The sequence below is a fragment of the Maylandia zebra genome, linkage group LG16, assembly GCF_041146795.1.
Source record: "Maylandia zebra isolate NMK-2024a linkage group LG16, Mzebra_GT3a, whole genome shotgun sequence".
NCBI classification, from domain to species: domain Eukaryota; kingdom Metazoa; phylum Chordata; class Actinopteri; order Cichliformes; family Cichlidae; genus Maylandia; species Maylandia zebra.
The window spans coordinates 28,240,026-28,260,144 of NC_135182.1; the positions used below are offsets into that span (position 1 = coordinate 28,240,026).

At 44.5% G+C, this 20,119-nt stretch overlaps 1 protein-coding gene and 1 long non-coding RNA gene across 11 annotated transcripts in view; both read right to left on the bottom strand.

The window, feature by feature from the left end:
- LOC143413050 (uncharacterized) overlaps positions 1 to 20,119 on the bottom strand; it is a 60,156-nt gene that overhangs the window by 25,446 nt on the left and 14,591 nt on the right. For 4 of the 10 annotated variants that reach the window (XR_013093615.1, XR_013093610.1, XR_013093613.1 and 1 more), the window contains exon 2: positions 2,966 to 3,051. The exons of 5 other annotated variants lie outside the window; for them this stretch is intronic. Coding sequence is in view for 1 of the 5 variants with exons in the window: in XM_076875209.1 (XP_076731324.1) it covers positions 8,720 to 8,969 (250 nt within the window). In the remaining 4 variants the exon portion in view is untranslated. Of the gene's footprint in view, positions 1 to 2,965; positions 3,052 to 8,719; positions 9,021 to 20,119 lie in introns of those variants that run through there. One more of the 10 variants, XM_076875209.1, reaches the window with a different exon arrangement.
- Positions 9,137 to 12,052, bottom strand: LOC143412988 (uncharacterized). Its single transcript, XR_013093531.1, has 3 exons — positions 10,142 to 12,052; positions 9,928 to 10,061; positions 9,137 to 9,845 (listed from the first exon to the last, which is right to left on the bottom strand). It is a non-coding gene; the product is annotated as an uncharacterized LOC143412988 (long non-coding RNA).

The following is a 20,119-nucleotide window of genomic DNA, read 5'->3' on the forward strand; positions in this document are numbered from 1 at the left end:
ATCTGAGGGACCCTGCTCTGTTTTTCTCTTGTTTTCTCTCTGACATACTTTCCTGCTTCACACATTAGCCAATTACAAACACGCTAATCAAGGTAATCAAATCTGCCTTTAGATCCACACCCTGGTCATCTGCTGGGATAGAGGGATAGCATTAGCAGTGATCTCTAGGCTTAAGTTTCTATTGCATTATGGGGCACAGCCAGTCAGGCAGGTCAATTAGATTTGTCTTTAACGCAGCTGCTCAGTCACGGTTTCAAAGGGTTAGCGTGTTTGCCTATGAAAAGACTTCACAAACACATATGAGGTTTCTGTTCTTCTACGTCCACTTGTAGACTCTCAAAATTGCGATTGTGTGTATTGTGTTGTTTCCATACATGCTTCTCTGCATCTTCTTCTCCAGGTCACAGGTTGGTCAGTTAGATGGAGCCAACGGGAAGAGACATCTGTTGTCTGATTCTGACGAGGATGGATTGCATGACTGATGTGCACGGGGCACATCCCGGGCTCCCGGGTCACACCGTGCTTGCCCTGAGGTCGTCAGGAGTCAAAGCCCCTCCAGAACTTTCTACTCCAGGAAGCAATCAACTTCAAACACCAGCTGATCATCTGGGGGGTAATTGCAAATCAAATCGACCCCTCATTCTGGTTGAAGTGCACCCTCTCTCTTTTCATGCCAAACAAGAGGCCACTTTCCTTTCTGCCCCCCCCCCCCGATCTGCAGTTTGTCTTTTGCTACCCCACACCCTCCCTTCTTTTTTTGGCTACATTCATCCCATAATCGTGATGGGAGGACATTTCCTGTGGCGGGTGGAGAAACTGAGATTCAGCAGGAGCGGAGCAAACAGGACAACAATCTCCACAGATTCATGTGTGACAGTGCATGCACGGTCCTCTGGAGTGCCAGCTGACAAACACACAAGCCTGCACCGAGCCAGCTGCCTCCAGAATACAGCGGCTGTCTTTAGCTGCGTTTATTCCGCATCAGCACAGCAGCATTTTTCAAATAACTCCTTTTGCACATGGAGCACTGCTGCTCGCATGTAAGAGCACGACTCCCCTTCTGTAGTTGCTGCATTATGAATGGCATCGAGATGCCTATAGTTTCAGATTTAAGTGGCGCTGTGTATGTTTGTCAGTTGGTCCTCAGAGTGACATGCAGCCACTTAAAGCCAGCTGACTTCAGAGTGTTGGGCTATATGGCGAACTGGGCGAGCTTGTTAAAGGACAGCCTCAAGGCTGGCTTTCTCAAATTACTCCTGTGTGGCGATGGGAAAGGCGAGCCTGCCGCTCTCCTGTGTGGCTTTGCTTAATTGCAAAAGGCGATGACGGAAGCGGTGCTCCTAAATCTCTGCACTCATTTGGCACAATTTCATGGATGAAAAATACAAAAGAGTATTACTCCTACATTGTGTACGTAATGTTCTGCATGTCAGGGGAGGGCTGATGGAAAGGTCCAGAGCAGGGTTTTTTCCCCCCTGCAGTGAGTAATGCAGGGTGTCCTCACTTGCTTCTATTGCTGCATTTCTCAGGGGTATCAGTATAAAAAATGAATACCCTATAATTTCTCTGCTCCGGGCACTCTTTCAATTACAACATTTCAATTTAAAATACTAAAGATCTTCCTGTGCTGCATCCCTGGCTGGGGAAATGGGTGTGAATTTATGGAAAGGTCAAAATGAAATTAGAAAGGATGGTACCTGCAGAGAGCTGGTGTCCAAATGACCGTCACTTCATAAAAGTTATAGAGATATGTGGTCCACGCCGGGGTGGTTCTTGGATTTGTTTCCATTAACAATGGGGTTATAGAGAGCATTACATGCATTTTCACAGCGCCTGAGTAACCGATACGCTATTTCCCTTATCCCTTAAGCCCTCCAAGTGTCGGAGCATGTTGAAAAAAATGCATGTAGATAATAAAAAAGCAATAGATAGGGCTGCAGTCCTTTTGGAACAGCTGTCAAATAAAAAGGCTCGACGACAGACTGCTTTTCAGCACAAGTGCAGCTGTGAATGTGAATAGTGTTGGAGTGCAACGTGACACGCTGTCATTTCACACAGCTGATCATGCTTGTGTGTGTGTGTTTTGTGTGAATGAGCGAGTATGATTTAATACACGTACAGCATGTCAGTTAAGTTAAATTTATGCATGACTGTTATAGTATATTCGTTCATTTCTGCACTGAGCTAATTAGCAATTGCATGTTATCCGTTGCTGCCACTGTCCTCATTCAGGCTTCATCTATTTATTCATGAGCATTTCTTTACCTCATTGACAGAGCCGACATTCGTTTGCATCAGATTTCTTACATCATCTGATGTCTAGTCACCAATATTTCTGTATCTTGTCCTTGTAATTCAAAGCAACAACATTGTGCTTTAATGAAGACATCCTAAAACTTAAGAAACAGCAACCAACTTTGGAGCATGGAATGTGGCCCACTCAACCCCCTGAATTATGCCACTAATCAACCATTTATAGCTGAATGTAGTCACCATAACATTCATCAGTTTTGGGGTTGGACTTCTAAAGGTTTTTGATCCCCACCATCTTAGTGCTAGTGCTATCTAACTTGGATAGCAAGCATCATACATGCTAATTAGCAAAATCGGATTAAAATCCCAGAATTTCACTCAAAGTAGCCCACAGACTGGTTGTACCACATACTTTGGACACTACCTTCATCTGGCAATAGACACTCTCCAACATACAAAGTTTTCTGAGTGAGACTATTGTTAATTGTTCCTAAATCTGGCAAGGTCACCACCTTTTTACTGCTTCTTTTTGTGGACGATGTGCTCCCATACTCTTCGTTGATCAATGATCTCTAGACTATACTTGCTTAAATTGCAGTGATTCTCTGAGTCTGAGGCCATGGTTCTCCAACAGAAATGAATGGACTATTCACTCCAAGTTAGCTGCTGCTTCAAAAAGAAAAATTCATATAACTGGTGGGTCACCACTTACCAAAAATGGCACAACAGTGGAAACACCTCGGGCACTGCTGGAAGATGTGGCTTGGAATAAGGAAGTGAGCTTCTTGTGGATTGGACCTGGATAAGTTTTAGAAAATTGGCGGCTGTTTATTCTGGTATTTGGATCTCTTTGTGACATTTAAACAGCCTGTACAACAAACTACATAAAGTGTTGTTAAAGTTAGATGGAGATTGCATGAATGACGTCTATAATAAGTATTATTTGTTCTTCTCTTTTCCTTGCCTTTCCAGCCAGTCGAGGCAGATGGCTGCCTTTTCCTCAGCCTGATTCTGTTAGAAGTGAATGTATCCAAATATATTTATCGAATGAAGGTAAAAACTAAAGTTATACAAACAGCCCCCTGCGACTGATTTGAGGGGGGTAGGTGGGAGAGAGTCACTGATTTTTCCATGGAATGACTCATATATTGCAAACACACCACCGTACCACATCATTCTGAGCAGGCTTTGGATACTTAAGTTCCCACAGATGTAAGCAAGGTGAAGGGAAAGAAAAAAGATGCTGCTCATGATTTCCATAGAGCAGAAAGCTTTGACTCTTTGTATTGCCCTCTGTGACACAGTGATATATGGTACTGTCTGAGCCAAACATAAATCAGCCCTCAAATTAGCTTTGGCTGAACTTCTGAAAGCGTTTTTGCACAGAACAAGTACAAAGGTTTCATCCTCTATTTTCTATAGAATAGCCACTACTGCAAAGGTACTGCTTCATAGACAAAAGGAATGATTACAGGCAGCCTCTCCTCTGCTCCTCCATCTCCGGCTCTCAGCGGTGGAAACAACACTAGGGAGCACACTTACTCCAGAAATGAGAGGATGACTGAGAAGGAGAGAGAGAGTATAGAAGGAGGGGGTCAGGGAGAAGGAGGTGGCTTATGAGCTGCAGGGTGAGCGATTTAAAGAAAAGAGGGAGAGAGAAAGGCTGTGTGTGCAGCTCGCTATCAGGCTTTATAGGCTCGATAGAGAGCAGTGCCACATCAGAGGCAGAGGGAACTGAGTGTGTGCGTGTTTGTGTGTAAAAGGGGAACCATGGTGTCAGGCTTGATTTCATTACTGGGGCTAATCAGGTCCATATACTTTAAGTGCTGCTTTAATTTGTCTAATCTCTGCAGGATATGGCCGCTGCCCTCCAGGCTACATGGCTGCTTTGCCTTTAAAAGCTGTTAAAGAGCACACGGACGAGCACGGACTGACCTGGGGACAGGAGATGGTGTCCCTGTCACATTAGCGCATACATATTTTCATTAGCATAGGGCCTCACCTTCACACATGAGGACGTCGTGCCACCTTCTGCTCAAAGCCATACCAACACTTCAACTCTGATCCAAATACGAATAAAAAGCAATGTAGAAAAGATGGTACTCTAATTTTAGTAGCCACACCTTTTTTATTGGATATATTTTTGAGCCTTTGTTTGCTCAGGAAAATGTCCGATCACCTGCTTTAAGCATCATGGACACGTGGCAACCGTACGAGGCTCCACGTTTGTTTAGAGTCTCATATGTGAGGGGAAAACCTAAACTGGGATACTGACAAATTACTGGCACTTAAATGACAGGTTTGCCTTTAATACGGAGCCACATTGTCAGAGTGCCAGATGGCTTTTCAAACTCAAGGCACATCACAGACGTAGAAATTTAAATGTGTTTGACAAGTTCAGCAAAGCAACTCTGAAACTGAGTTTGGGTGTATTTACTGTGGAAACAATTAGTCGATAAATGCCAGAGGTCCGAGGAGCCGTGCACATCAGTGTCATTCTCTTCTGACAATGACTGGCATGTTGCAGTTTAGTTAATTTGACACAATTTTCAAAGGGAGCAGAGTTTTCAGACCGATCAGGTAAGTTTCCTTGTTAATTGCTGACTGATTTAAACGGCGGTCAGTCTGTCAAACACTTTCTAACACATCACATATGGACATTTCGTCCTCTTGCATCACAATTTTACATACTTGGTACCCCAGCAGCATGACTTTCAATGATAGAAATATGGATTTTGTTAACATAACCCAGCCCTCAAGATGTAAAACAATGGAGCATGACAAGCCAGGCTTTGGCATCAGTGAGACACGTCTGTTACTTCCAACTTCCAATCCACGAGATACTGCCAGCCGCGCCCGCGCCGGCGCGCATCCAGGATCCGCCGGACCGCATAGGCCGGATGGCCGCCGATGAGCCGGGCGGGAGGAGGGGGCTCGGAAGGAGGGCACAGGGGGCTGAGGCGGACCGGCTTAAGTTGAGACACATGGAACGTGGGGTGTACACGCCGAGAGGCCGGAAGCCGGAGCCTGACCGCCACTGGGTTGACGACTCGGTCCACCTCGTACGGCCCGATGAAACGGGGAGCCAGTTTGCGGGACGTGCCCCGGAGCGGGATGTTCCCAGCAGCCAACCAAACCTTCTGTCCCGGCCGGTAGTCAGGGGCTGGGGCGCGGCGACGATCGGCGTAGTGCGCGTGTCGTTCCTTCGCACGCAGGAGGGCGCGGCGAGCGCTGCGCCACACACGTTGGCAGCGCCGGAGGTGATGTGGAGCTGACGGGACGGAGAGAGTTAAGTCCTCTTCAGGGAACAGTGGAGGCTGATATCCGAGGGACGCTTCGAAAGGAGATAATCCGGTGGAGGACGAGGTGAGGGTGTTATGGGCGTACTCCACCCAGGGCAGGTAGGTAACCCAGGAGGAGGGGTTTTGACTAGCCACACACCTCAGCATAGTCTCCAGCTCCTGATTGAGACGTTCAGTTTGCCCATTGGATTGCGGGTGGAAACCGGAACTCAGACTGACCTTGGCGCCGAGAATGGAGCAGAAGGTCCTCCATACTTGTGAGGTGAACTGGGGACCACGATCGGAGACAATGTCCAGGGGAATTCCGTGGAGCCTGAAAACCTCAGTGATTAATGCTTGGGCAGTCTCAGCAGCCGAGGGCAGTTTGGCCAGCGGGATGAAGTGAGCGGCTTTAGAAAACCGGTCCACAACGGTGAGGATGACACACTTTCCAGAAGAGGTAGGGAGACCAGTAACAAAGTCAAGGGAGATGTGAGACCAGGGCTGGTGGGGTGTAGTGAGCGGGTGGAGCTGACCTACGGGATGCTTAGTGGATGACTTATTACGAGCGCAGACGGCACAGGCAGACACGTAGTCTCTCACGTCCCGTGTTAGCGATTTCCACCAGAAGTGTCTGCTGAGGAGGCGCGCCGTTCTGCTCACGCCCGGGTGGCACGTGAATCGTGCTGTGTGGATCCAGTGGATGACCGCTCCCCGGGCGGCGGCGGGAACGAAGCGCCGTCCTGGCGGTCCAGTCCCTGGGTCAGGGTCCCCCGGGAGCGCTCGGCGAATGGTCTCCTCAATCTCCCAGGTGAGAGCGCCCACCACGCAGGCGGCGGGTAGGATGGTGGCAGGGGGGCGCCTCACTGTCGGGGGAATACTGACGGGAGAGCGCATCGGGTTTGATGTTCCGTGACCCGGGACGATAGGAGAGCGTGAAGTTGAAGCGGGCGAAGAACAGGGACCAGCGAGCTTGACGTGGATTCAACCTCTTGGCGGTTCTAAGGTACAGTAGGTTCTTGTGATCTGTCCATATAAGGAAGGGCTGTTTGGCCCCTTCCAGCCAGTGACGCCATTCCTCCAATGCGAGTTTTACTGCTAGGAGTTCCCTGTCGCCGATGTCGTAATTCCTCTCCGCGGGGGTGAGACGGCGTGAGAAGAAGGCGCACGGCCGGAGTTTATTCAGGGGCCCGGACCGCTGGGAGAGAACCACCCCAACTCCCGCATCAGACGCATCAACCTCAACAATAAACTGTTTTGAAGTGTCAGGATGGGTTAGAATGGGTGTGGACGTGAATAATCGCTTCAACTTAGCGAAGGCTGCGTGGGCTTCAGGGGACCATGTGAAAGGCACCTTGGGTGAGGTGAGTTGGGTGAGAGGCGCGGCCACCTGGCTGTAGTTCCGTATGAAGCGGCGATAAAAGTTCGCAAACCCCAGGAAGCGCTGAAGCTTCTTCCGTGACTCCGGAACCGGCCATTCCAATACCGCTTTAACCTTCACCGGGTCGGTCTTCACCTGCCCACCTGCGAGGATGTAGCCCAAGAAGGAAATGGATGAGACGTGGAACTCACATTTTTCCGCTTTGACATACAGTCTGTTTTCGAGCAGCCGTTGCAGCACGCTCCTTACATGGATGCGATGGTCCTCAAGCGTCCTGAAAAAATCAGAATATCATCCAGGTACACAAACACAAACACGTTCAGGAAATCCCGTAACACGTCGTTGACTAGGGCTTGAAAAACCGCCGGGGCGTTCGTTAACCCGAACGGCATCACCAGATATTCGAAATGCCCTAGCGGGGTATTGAAGGCGGTCTTCCACTCGTCGCCCTCACGTATCCGTACCAGGTGGTAGGCGTTCCGCAGGTCCAGTTTGGTGAAGACTGTGGCTCCCTGGAGTGAGTTAAAAACAGAACTAATGAGTGGGAGGGGATATTTGTTTTTGACGGTGACGTCGTTCAGCCCCCTGTAATCGATGCACGGGCGGAGCGTCCTGTCTTTCTTTCCCACGAAGAAAAAACCCGCAGCCACGGGGGAGGACGACGGCCTAATACGTCCTGCAGCTAGCGACTCCTGGATGTAATTCTCCATGGTTTCTCTTTCGGGGCGAGACAGGTTATACAATCTGCTGGAGGGCAGCGATGCACCCGGGAGCAGCTCAATAGCACAGTCATATGGACGGTGAGGCGGGAGTGAGAGCGCCTCGTCTTTACTGAACACCTGCCGAAGATCGTGATAGTCGGAGGGCACGGAAGAGAGATCCGGTGCGGGTGGCGGGGCGGGACTCCGTTCCGCTGAGGCGGAGGGAACGGCTGACCTCAGGCAGTTCGCCAGACAAAACTCACTCCAGCTCGCGATACTCTTTCCGGCCCAATCTATGTGTGGGTTATGTCTCTGTAGCCAGGGGTAGCCTAAGATAAGCCAACCCGTTCTCACTCCCAAAGCGTAACATTTTACGCTAGGTGACAAATCGTCACCATATTACGTTTTCGGCTACCCACCACGTTCCTAAATGACGACCTCGGAAAAAGAGGAAATATGAGAACCGTCTGGACTGAACCTACACATGTTCGCTCTTATTCTTCAAATCGCTTAGAAACACGCTATTTAACATCATTAAAGTCCTGGTTAAGGTCAGGAATAAGGTTATGGTCAGGGCTAGGGATAAGGTTAGGTTTAGGGCTGGAATACAGGGCTGGAACGTCTACTCCCACGGGAGCGTCATTGCACTGGATTCCAGCCATAACCCGCCGCGTACCATAAGAACGCCGAAGGTCTCCTTTCGCGTTCCTCAGGAACGCCGCGGGACGTGACAAAACGTCGACATGTTACGCCTCGGGAGTGAGAACGCTCTGGATAAGCGGGGTGTCAGGAGCGGGAAAAGTGAAAAAGGACAGCTGCTCTTGGTGGTTACCTGATGTGACTAACCGTACAGGCGCGGTTTGGTGAGTTATGTATGCAAACACTTGGTTGTTCAATGTGGACGCAGGGATGGGCGGTTCGAGTGGGGTAAGAGACACAGCTAACCTCTTAGCCAGCTTCTCATCCATGAGATTCTGTTCCGCCCCGGAGTCCACCAACGCGGGGCATGTAAAAGTCTGGTTAGGAGTCACAATAGTAACGGACAGTAACAATCGGGGTCTACTAGTGCTTAGAGCGCTGCCCACCCGTATCCCCGAACTCACCGGTGGGCCGGGTCGTTTGGGCGGACCGGGCAAACAGCGATGCAGTGACCGGGCCTCCCACAGTACAGGCATTCTCCAGCCCGAAATCGGCGTTCCCTCTCCTCCGGAGACAGCCGAGAGCGTCCGATCTGCATGGGTTCGGGCGGGGGAGGCGACGGAGAGCGCGCACACGCAGCCGGGGGCGGGGGCGGAGAAACGCGGATCCCGGGGCGCAATACGGAGCCCATAGGCTTAAGCCGCCGCTCGGCATCCCTCTCCCGCAAGCGTCTATCGATCCTACGGGCGAGGGATGCTAATTCTTCAAAGGATCTAGTCTCCTCGTGAAATGCTAGTTGGTCCTTCATCTGGTCGTTTAGTGACCGCAAAAAAACCCCACGGAGGGCCGAATCGGGCCAACCTACGGCGACCGCTCGGGTACGGAAGTCAACTAGGTACTCCGCAATACTGCGCCGCCCCTGACGGAGCCCCAGCAACTTCTGCGCGGCATCGTCCTCCGAAACCGGAGGGGAGAATGTAGCCTGGAACTCCTCCAGGAATTCATCGTACTCACATTCGCGAATGGGGTGAGAGGTTAAGTAAGCCTCAGCCCATGCTAGAGCACGCCCCCGTAACAATCCCACGAAGTGGGAGATCTTAGCGGCATCCGTGGGAAAAGCGTGAGGCGTGCGGCTGAAAAATAAGGAGCACTGGAAAAGGAACCCCCCACACAGGTCTAACTCCCCGTGGAAGGGTTCCAGCGACGGAGGCGAAACACTGCGGTGCACGGGGTCGGGTGGCCTGGTTTGCAGCTTATCCTGAGTGTCGCTGAGCTCTTGGTAACGGTCTTGGAGAGACTGGAGCTGCTGATCGTGGCGACCGAGGATAGCGCCCTGTTTATTAATAGCGGAGTGGATCTGCTGGGTCCATACTGGCCAGTCCATACTGTCATGAACCGAAGTTCCGTGCGCAAGCTGGACCCAGAAGCAGAACACACACACCAGGGTAGGAGGGAATAAAGAAAGCAAATTTATTATAACTAAAGGTGTCCCGTGAGGGTAGCCGAAAAAACAACGTATGGAACCAGAAGAAACCGAGGGACTGGGGAGGTGAACTGCGCAGGGAACGCCGAGAGCGGGGCTGTGAGAAGCTGCAAAACAAAAAAAGAGAAACAGATTACTGGGGTGCGGAAAAAAGGCAGCATACGAGGGAAGGTGGAGTATACGTCTTACGGAGGTAGCCGGGCTGAGTGAACCAGAGGGGGGGGGGGCTCCAAAAGGGTCGAGACGGCGAGGCTGATAGTGCTTCCGAATCTCAGGCGGACAGGTGGACAGGCAGGTGGCTCGCAAAAACGCAGAGTTGGGATCTGAGTACACAGGGTAAAACAGAGTCAGTTCCAATGGACAATTTGTCATAAGGGTTTTTTTTCCCGCAGGTGTACGTTACCGCTGAAAGGCGACTACGGACTGGCGTGGAGCAGCAGGTAGGGCAGGATTAAATAGTCCACCTGGTGATCGCCTGGGATGGGATGCAGGTGTGGGGTTAGCAGCCACGCCCGTGGGCGTGGGCATCCCAACAGCACCCCGGACGCCGGGCCGCGGACCATGACAAATGGAAGTTTTAAATGAGCAGACCTCTTGCTAACCAGTGTTATTCTGCAGTACTTTGATGTATTAAACAAAAAGAGAAGCTGTAAATCGGCTTTCTACAGAGTTACCTGGAATGTAACCGGAGAATCGAAGCCAGGTGTGAACAGATTCTGCACCAGGATGAGGATGCTAGCTGCTGTTAGGGTAGGGTAGGCTACTGCTGCTAGCAATACTAAGGTTAGCCAAACTCTAAAATCTGATACTGTTTGAGTTTGCCACATTGCACACATTGCAAAGTGCTGCACATTTCAGCCACACCTGATTTGATTAATGAAGAATGTGATTAATAGTTTCATATAGCACCTAAAGTATGCATTAAATGTCTGCCTGGTCGATGTTTGTTCATTTCATGTGTACTTGGTTTTAAATAGTTTGTGAGGGTTTTCTGTCTTTGGGATGAGCTGACTAGCCAAATTTAATTTTTTAAGCCATTAGCAAATTTATTGTTAACCCAAAGCTGCGTCTTTTCATAAGGTTATGCTAAAGAAAGGAAAAGCAATGGTCCTGTGTTAGCACCAATCAGTGAAGATGGCTATGTTCAATTTATCATGGTATACAGGTCGTACTGGATACCCGTCTTCCACAGTGGAGTAGAGACAGTAGGCCTAACTTGCAGCGAAGAGCAAGAGACAAAGAAGAAGAGATGAAGTTAAAATAGTCTATATTTAGAAACAGCACAACAGCAGCGCAGACTCAGGACAAAGCTTTACACAAGAACATAATTAATGTAACTCGACACACAACATGATGTAAAGGCCCATGGATTTAAGGTGAGCCAACTCTGTACTAAACTGGAAATTTTGGAAGTTTTGTCATTTTACCCTTTATTGCCGAAACCTAATTGAGGGTTACTTGGTTTTGTTTGTTTGTTTGTTAACCACATCTGAAGAGCCCCAAATACTGTGCTGAGGGGAGAAATTTGTGACCAGGAACAAAAAAAAACTGTGAAACATTGTTCCCAGAAACACAAATTAATTGACTGAATGTTGTGACTGTTTCACAAACTGCCACAAGACTGTGTTGAGCAGTCCCTGCGGGGGCTGATCGAATACTCACTGGGCCTACATGTGAAGTTATGATTGCTGTGGGCTGTCGATCAGCTGATAAAGCTCACTGGTGGTTTGATTGCTGGCCAGGTTGCACAGCTTATTTCTAGGCTTGAGATTTCATAAATTAGGCTGCTGTGAAGTTAGGAAATTCATCAGCCATTAAAACTGTGGTCCTGGTGCATGCACTCATGCTTGTTGGCATGTGCTTGTGTCTTTGAATATCTCTACCATTGTGCTCCTGGACCTGACCACTCCCGTTCTGCACTCACCAGCCAGTATTCATGCTGTTAGCTTCTCCCTGCCTCCTCCTGTCTTGTCAGATTTGGCAGCACCTCTGGTAAAAGCTAATCCTCATGTTCTCACTTGCACATAACATCAAGCATTTATGTCTGCTACTGTCAGAGGATGTGACAGCAGATATTGTGCACCACACATTTCAAGCATCTCTTCTCTTCTCAACCACATTTTTTTGTTTTCCAATTTGAAGACCTTACCTTTGTTAGATAGAAAATCTGCATCCTATTATCAAGGAACAACACATGCCATGACATATAGTGTCTTTAAGTCAGAGATTTGAAGCACAGCGAGTTCACTCATTCAGTCACAGAGGCTTTTTTTAACCTCACTTTGGACTATAATGGATTTCCACTGTGGGGAGTAAACACAAAATAGAGACTTGCATCGCAAATCTCCTAGCAACCACATCTGACACCATCATCATCAGCATCATGTAAACCCAGTAGACAATTGGCTGTGCACAAAAAACCCACTCAATATAACAACCATGCTTCAGTTCAGCCCATTTTGTGCACTATAAACACTAATAGCACCCAAAACTCCATTAACAGGATGTCAGGGTAACAGTTAGAGGATTATTACATATGGTAAAGTGCCAGGGTGATGATTTTCTGATGAAAATATTATACAATTATTATAGTTATGATTCCTGAGTGGGATACCGCTGGGAGAACTGGGAGAAAAAGACTATCGGGTAGAGTAAGCCATCTACTAATCAGAAGGCTGGTGGTTGAATACCTGGGTTTTCCAATCTCCAGTCTGTATGCCTAAGTATCCTTGAGCAAAACAATAAACCGAAGTTCCTCTGTTATACTTTAATTGGAGTTTGAATGTTAGAAACCACTGAGGTGTAAAAATGTTCTGTAAAGTATTGAGTGCAAAGGAGAGCAGAAACGTGCTATATAAGAATCTGTCTATTTACGGAATTAATGACTCAAGGCCCACTCACCTGTCATTCAAATCTTCTGCTTGTCAGGGACAACCAATCAAAACAAAGATGGGAGGAGCTAAAACAGCTGAATAGTCCCACATTAACATCTCTTCAGGTTTTCTGATACTACCAGAGATATCTTATATCTTTTCAATCAAAACCCAGTAGATAACACATTGTTTTCCCATTATGCTGTTAATGACTAAAAATATATCAGGTAGTCTTCAGATTGTTCCAGCCTTTATAATTCACTCTAACTGTACTGCATCAAACTGTAGTGACTGTTAAACCAGTCAGAACCAATTTAAATATATAACAAAAAACATTAGCTAAAGCACAAAGTTCACACATAAAGGCAGTCAAAATAGCAAACATTACAAACAGAAACCAAGAGAAAAGGCAGAAATCCATATCTACACATTAACAAAAGAAAGCCCGTCTTCGACCTGTGTCTCAGCTATGGCAAAGGTCAAACACAAAATGAGCAGACAGCTCAACTATTACGAATACAAATACATTCTTGCAAACACAGGAAGTACACAAAAACTGGGATGCATGGAGATGAGTGATTTCAAAATAAAGCAGGAAATAACAAAGTCTGATCACATAATCGTACAAGTCAAACACTGTATGCAAACTGTAGCCATGATGTGGTACAGTTACAGTCAAAGGTGTAGAAAAAGTGTAGGAAGCTAACTGGCCAGTTATAACTAATTAGCTAACATTTGCTTATATTAGCTGTAATTAGCAGAAAAAGATTTGTTTCATATTAAAAAAAACTAAACTACTAGGAGACACTTAATAAAAGATAACACAAAAGCAGCATGATGGAAATGTTTTTTCACTTACAACAAACAGCATACATGAGGTGTTAACAGTTAGTTTGTGTTTTGTGCCACTGTATCAATTCTTAAGAAAGAGTAGTTCCTGCCCTGCTGGATTTAATGTACAACCAGGATAACCGGTAATTACAAGATCTTTTTTGTCATTACGAGATAGCAAATTGTAATTAAAATGATAAGGAGTTCTTTGTGGATGAAGTGTGAGTCAACTAATGTTTCACCTTTTGCAGTAATTTAAAAATATATTTTAGGTTTTTTTTTAACAAGTGAAAAATGAATGCAGTCAATCTAACGTCTTTGAGCTGAGTGTGAAGCTGAGGTTTAATTGGTTGGTCATGACGATGCATCGATAAAATGTATGTATGTATGGCAACAGATACCTGTTAATTAACACCCAAGTAACATTCAAATTAAATCAGAAATTTCATTTTGAGAATAATTCTGAGAATCATGAAACTCGCAAAGTAGCAGATTTGAAGATTTTGATGCCTTACTAAGTTTTCTCTCGACTTGTGGTCAGTCAGTTGAAAAGAACAATTTGTGGGGGTTTTATGTTTAATCCCCATATCTGATTAAGGATTTTAAAGTAAGAAGAAAACCTACCAAACTTATATTTGATTCCCAAACTGTAAATCACAGTGAAGGACACTAGTACATATTCCTATCTCTGCATTTACTGAAATCAAAAAATGTCATAAACCCAATTTTTTATCTCTTTCCTCCAGCTGTCAGCAGAAAACAACAGTAAGTATTTTTGTATCAATTTTTGATTTCTTCTGCTGCCTTTAAATAACTCAAATCCAAAGATTAAAACATGCATCAATTAATCTTTACAGCATGTCGGCTGTGTTAAAAGAAAATGCCAAGAAAAGCATACGTATTTAAGGAAATAACCCAAAGTACCCATCATGGCTATCAGCTGTGTACTGACCTGTAGGATGGATCTTTCAGTAAAGTGCCTGTGACTTTATGAGTGGTGTCTGGCAGGCATGTCAGAGTGCCAGATAGCATCAGTCTGATTTCCAGATTTGATATTGTCTTTTCTTGTGGACACTCTTGGGATAAAAACTGTTTTCAGCTATCAGCTATCTCACAGAGACTGCAATTAATCTCAATGTCTAACAAATCCAGATGAATTTAAAGGGAAGGTCTAAAGAGAAGCAGTAATAACTGTATTTATCGTCTCCTTCAGCACCATTGGGGTATTGCTGTAAAAAGGTGGTGGGAAAAAAACAAGAATAAAACCCCACTCAGCCTGAGAAAAGGCAGAAAGTTTGTTTCTTGTCTTTTATTTGCAGGTCCAGCCTTCAGGCTCACAGGCCTAGCTGATCTTGGAACGCAGCCACCGTGTCATTAAAACAGTACAGTACTTTGCTCGTCCTGGGTGGTGCCATCACACGAATCATCCTTTGAGGCCTAAAGAATAACTAAACAGTCTCTACAGTGGTTGTTATTGCTTTTGAGATTCATTTGCCATAGTGTGACGCAGGAAGCCGTCCCTGTACCCCTGACATACTGCACAATAGTAAATCTGCTTATCGCTCACTGCTGTGACATCTCGTAAATAAAGCGTGTCACATCTAGAGAATGTTGATGCATAACCTTATATTTTCACGCTTCATGCTTGGCGTAGCAATCACTATTTCTCAAGGCTGGGCATAACCAGCTCTTGACTGTTCTTATCCCGTTTGCACACAGTCATTCACGCTGGACTCAACTGTAAAGATGCAAAATGGCTCGAGTCATAAACTGTAACTAAAAATTTGGATAAATACATCAATCCAGTTTAGGTTTCCTTTAGCTGCTCACTATCCACACAGTGTGACATCTTAGATTTCTGACGGAGGGGAAAAAAGAGACAAGTCCCTTTTTGGAAAGAGACTTTCACATCTTGGCTCTCACAGAGATGAATCCAATATGACTGCATCTGTAAAACCAGTTGAACATCTCATGTTGGGTCATGTTGTGTACGAGACTACAAATCCAACTGGGGCATGTCACCAGAAATCCAATTTGTTGTACTCGACTAGATAGGACTTCTTCCTGTTCCAGCTTGTCACAATAAAAGCCTTTAACATATACACTGTATACTGCTACACATAAGCAGTAGAAAAAGAAACTCAACTGAATAAAACAACTTACAGATGTTATCTTAAATGATTAAATTAATAGTTTTTCTTCTTTTTTTGTAAGAATGTCTAGTACACAATAAAACTATAAAAGAGAATTACATTCGCTCAGTTATTCACAGAACTACGATTAATCAAAAATCCTTAGTTATTACATGCAACAATTTTTAAGTATGATTAGTTGGAGTTATCAGTTAAAGTCGGACTTTAATTCAAGATTTCCTTTATAAATCTCTTCATAATCAATGGACCAGAACGTGCTAGAACAGTCTTTTGGCAAATTCAGTTAATGAGTTAATAAACCAGTTAATAAATCTAATAAACAGATGGATTGCAATATTACTTCTGAATGAGTTATTTGTTCTGTGTGCTGCAGCCACGCATTTGCTCAGTAATAAGAAAATAATGACATCTCACAGATCACTTACATCTTCAGCACATCCCTTTTCATCCCTGTGATGCATTCATGGTGCAGACATAAATAACGTTGCTGTCATAGTCACTACGGAAGAGGAGGGAGCATATCTTTTTTCAAGTGGCAAGATAATTTCAAATGCAGCTTTTCAAACAGCTCAACAAAAATATCAGCAAACACAAACTGCTTTTGTGCAGTGAGTTAAATGTACAGCTGCTGTATTTACGGGGAGAGAAAAAAAGTTGATGTGTGATGCTGAGATGGAAAAAATGTTACGGGGAGAGAGCAGGAGAGGAAGATGAGAAATTGTTTTTAGAAATAAAGACTCCTCAGCAAGTGAAATTTTGTAAACTGTAATTTTTTTATCTTACGTGTAATGTTCTCATTCATTTAGACTTTTTAAATCTGATTTTGAATCTATACGTGATGTTTTTATGATCAATCTTGGAAAACAAATTGAAGTATACTAATTTTGTGTGATTTAAAGGTTGCATGAAAATCTTCTACTTGGCTACACTGGTTAGTTTGAAGTATTGTGTTGATCCATTAGTGATTGTCTGTGTTACATCAAGGACAGAAGACATCAATTTATGTTTAAGATGATGCTGATTAGATTCACTCATTGAATTCTACATGTGGAACTAGCTATGTAGTGTCTTTGCATTGAAAATCATCTATATAGCTTGGGCAATATCTTATATTTTGTTGAATTCAACTGGGTAGATCAGAGAATGTTGGAGTAGCTGCACAGGTCAGCCGATAACAGTCTGGATCAGTATCAGTCCATTTGTAAGAGGGGAAATACCTTCAAGATTGTTAGATTATTAGGAGTCATCACATACTGATATAGCATGTGGTCAACTGTATCAGGTGGTGATTCTGAAAGCAGAACCAACGAGCATCCAGTGAGAATCGATAAGGAATCATATTGACAAGTGATATCTAGAAAGGAAATGAAATCACTAATTTCTCATCAATTCCCATCCCTAATAAAGACATCAACTTAAAAATAAGTAGAAAAAGTAGCAGACACTTTCTTGATTATTTTAAAAGCTTCCAAGTGAGAGTGTGGAGGAGACCAAAAGCAGAGCAAGAAAAATCAGAGCAATGTTCATACGGTAGCCAAAGCACTGCCAATGCTGCTCTGTGTATGCCAGCATTAAAAATGGTCTAAGGACTTCAAACTCATTCATAGCATTTGATACAACCCACACAAGCCTTAAAATGAATTTGTATTTCCAGTGTGTTTTAGATTTGAGTCCAGTTCGCTACCCTTAACATGCATATCAGAAAACCCACCAAAAATGATGCTAAAGGATGGAATGGAAATGGGAGAAGAAATGCTCCAAGCATCAGTATGTGATGACTCCTAATAATCTAACAACAGTTAACAGATAAAAATTTGCCTTCATTTACATTCTTTCAATATTCACGCGGAACTTTGGCCATACTTCCATGAAATCCAGCTAATAGGGAAATATGGATGGATACTTTGTGAGAGAAAGCATCAAAACACCGAAGCAGTCGTTCAGGTCATAGTTTGTGAATCCCATAACTTTACACTCAGACAGAAATATGACCATGTTAATGTAACATTTGCTCCTGGATTATTTACAGAAACATTAACTTCTGCAGATAAACTGAGACATTTGTGAAGCCGAGCGTTCCCCTGAAGGAACATGATTATGTGAGTTTATTTGTTTGGCTTTGCTAATGATGTAAAGCCAGTGACGCTCTCTGGCAAAGCCTGGGACATTTCGGAATAATTCAAATCAAAATAATGTATTCCAATGTCAACTTAATAAACCATGGCCAGTGGGGCTCATTTATCCTCTGATTTGTTGTAAGTGAATACGTTGTAATTGCGACACAGTCGTGTACTGTGTGTGTGTACTGCTTTCTTGTACCTCTTTCTTCTATAAAGTATTTAATGGAAACATGCTGGGCACATTGAACAGGAAACCATTTCTCTAATAATAGGAGACGTCACGAACTGAATGTCAGGCCATAAATATGCATACAGTCAGCGGCTGACTCAAACAGCAATTCAGGCTGGGACGGCATCCAAGGTCATTCAGGACCAAAAAAATTCACTAGAAGGATATTATTGGATTTCTAGTAGAAGATATTTGAAAACAGAGAGACAAGAGAGTCCATAACTCTATAGACATTAGGATTCCTTTTACAAACAATATTAACTAAGCATCATCATCAATATCATATCAGTGGAATATAGCTAGCCCTATAAGGCTGAAGAGTATCTATTGCAGAATTTCTGCAGAATTTCATTTAAATATTATTTCCCACCTTGTTTGTTTGCAACTTCGTATCATAGAGAAAAAAGGGACGTGCTGATATCTGTTCTGTGCTGTTGAACAGTGGTGAAATAAAACAATTCATCAAACTAACCAGTATTTCTGGTGGTGATGGGTGATGGTAACAAAGTTTAATCATACGACTTGACTAGTTATACACATCTCTGCTAAAAACTAACACTTTAAAGCATGCCATAGAGTAGTAGAGTAGTAATAGAGTAGAAACTAGATCGCTGCATGCAATTGGGCTTTGCACATACAGTGCTGTGCAAAAGTATTGAGCCTCCCCTCATTTCTTTATATTATACTATTTTGTACTTAAAAGTGATCTAAAGTAGTAGTTCTCCAGGCTTTCAGATGGTTTTTCAAAGTATTTCTTTGGACTGCTTTGTCGCTCACTTTTAGTTCAAACCTCGCACCTGAACACATTCAAATTAATGTGTTTTGTTGTTGTTGTTGAACAAACATTTGAACCATTCCAACATAAAAAGTGGATTGTGTCTGTTGGATGTTGATCCTCTATGAAAAGCATCTGGAAAGCATCTGCTTGGAAATGGTGTCAATGTACGACAATAATCCCAAACACACTGCAAAATACAGTAAAAGAACACACACAACATTATCAGTCATGGATTGGGACTGTGTGGGACAATCTTGATAGAGAAGTGAATATACTACATCATTAATACCCACAAACACGTTACATATTAAAATTTGGCTATATTATTATTATGCTGTATCACCTTGGCCCCACATTATACATACATTATATATACGTAAGATTTAAGAAAACAATGTTTTCAAGTTAATTCATTTATAAAGAGGTTAAGATTAAAGCCACACATGTCAGAAGGACAATTTTTGTTGCCAAATAATTAACTTTGGCCTCGTTACATTATCTTTTTGCATCTCATGCTAAAAAACCTGACCTTTCATGGAAATGAATGGGTTTTTGGAGGCATTTCAAGCACTGTCAGGTCAAAGAAATCAAGCTCATTCTTGTCACCACAAACTGCATCTTTTGGCTTCCAGTGACATTATAGTCCCTCACATTTTGGCAGAAAAGGTCCAATCTTAATGAACCTCAGCTTCAACTCGCACCCTTTGTCCTCTCCTCTCTCTTACCCTGCTCACGGATTTCCACTGACCAGCCCATGATGAATGATAGGACTGGCTACAGGGTGAACAATTACACACGGCAACTGGCTGTGGCGGGGCTTGGCTGACTCGACATCATTCACAAGTCGCCTAATGGCTGCTTCTGCTCTTCATTTGGAAGATTCATGAGTCACCAGGGCAAAGAATTCCTCCAGATTCACAAAAAGATGAATGAATGAATCCGAATTTGGATCACAAATCACCCACAGAGCCAGAATGGTGCTTTTGAACTTGTTTACAACAGTAACAGAGGTATAACTCCCTAGCGTCCCGCCAGTTGAATGCATTAATGTCATTAGAAAATCGACCAACAAGTATCGATGATGTTAAAATAGAAACGGCTGTATGACTGTCCAATAATTTGGTCAGCACAAACATCAGACACGCAGCTCTTTACCTCTCCTTCGCAGTTCTTTTGGTGACTGTCGATTCGTTTCACAGCTGTCTCGCTGTCCTTTCCCTCCTCTCAGTGACAAACCTCTGGGGTGAGCTGTAACCTTGAGCCACTTTGGAGAGACTGAGACTTTGTCTGTCACCTTCAAACTCCACCTCCCACTGCAGATATATATTTATATACATACATGTGGCTGCAGCTGCCTTTAGCCTCTGCATTGCATGGCGGCCCCAGGGAGGAAATAA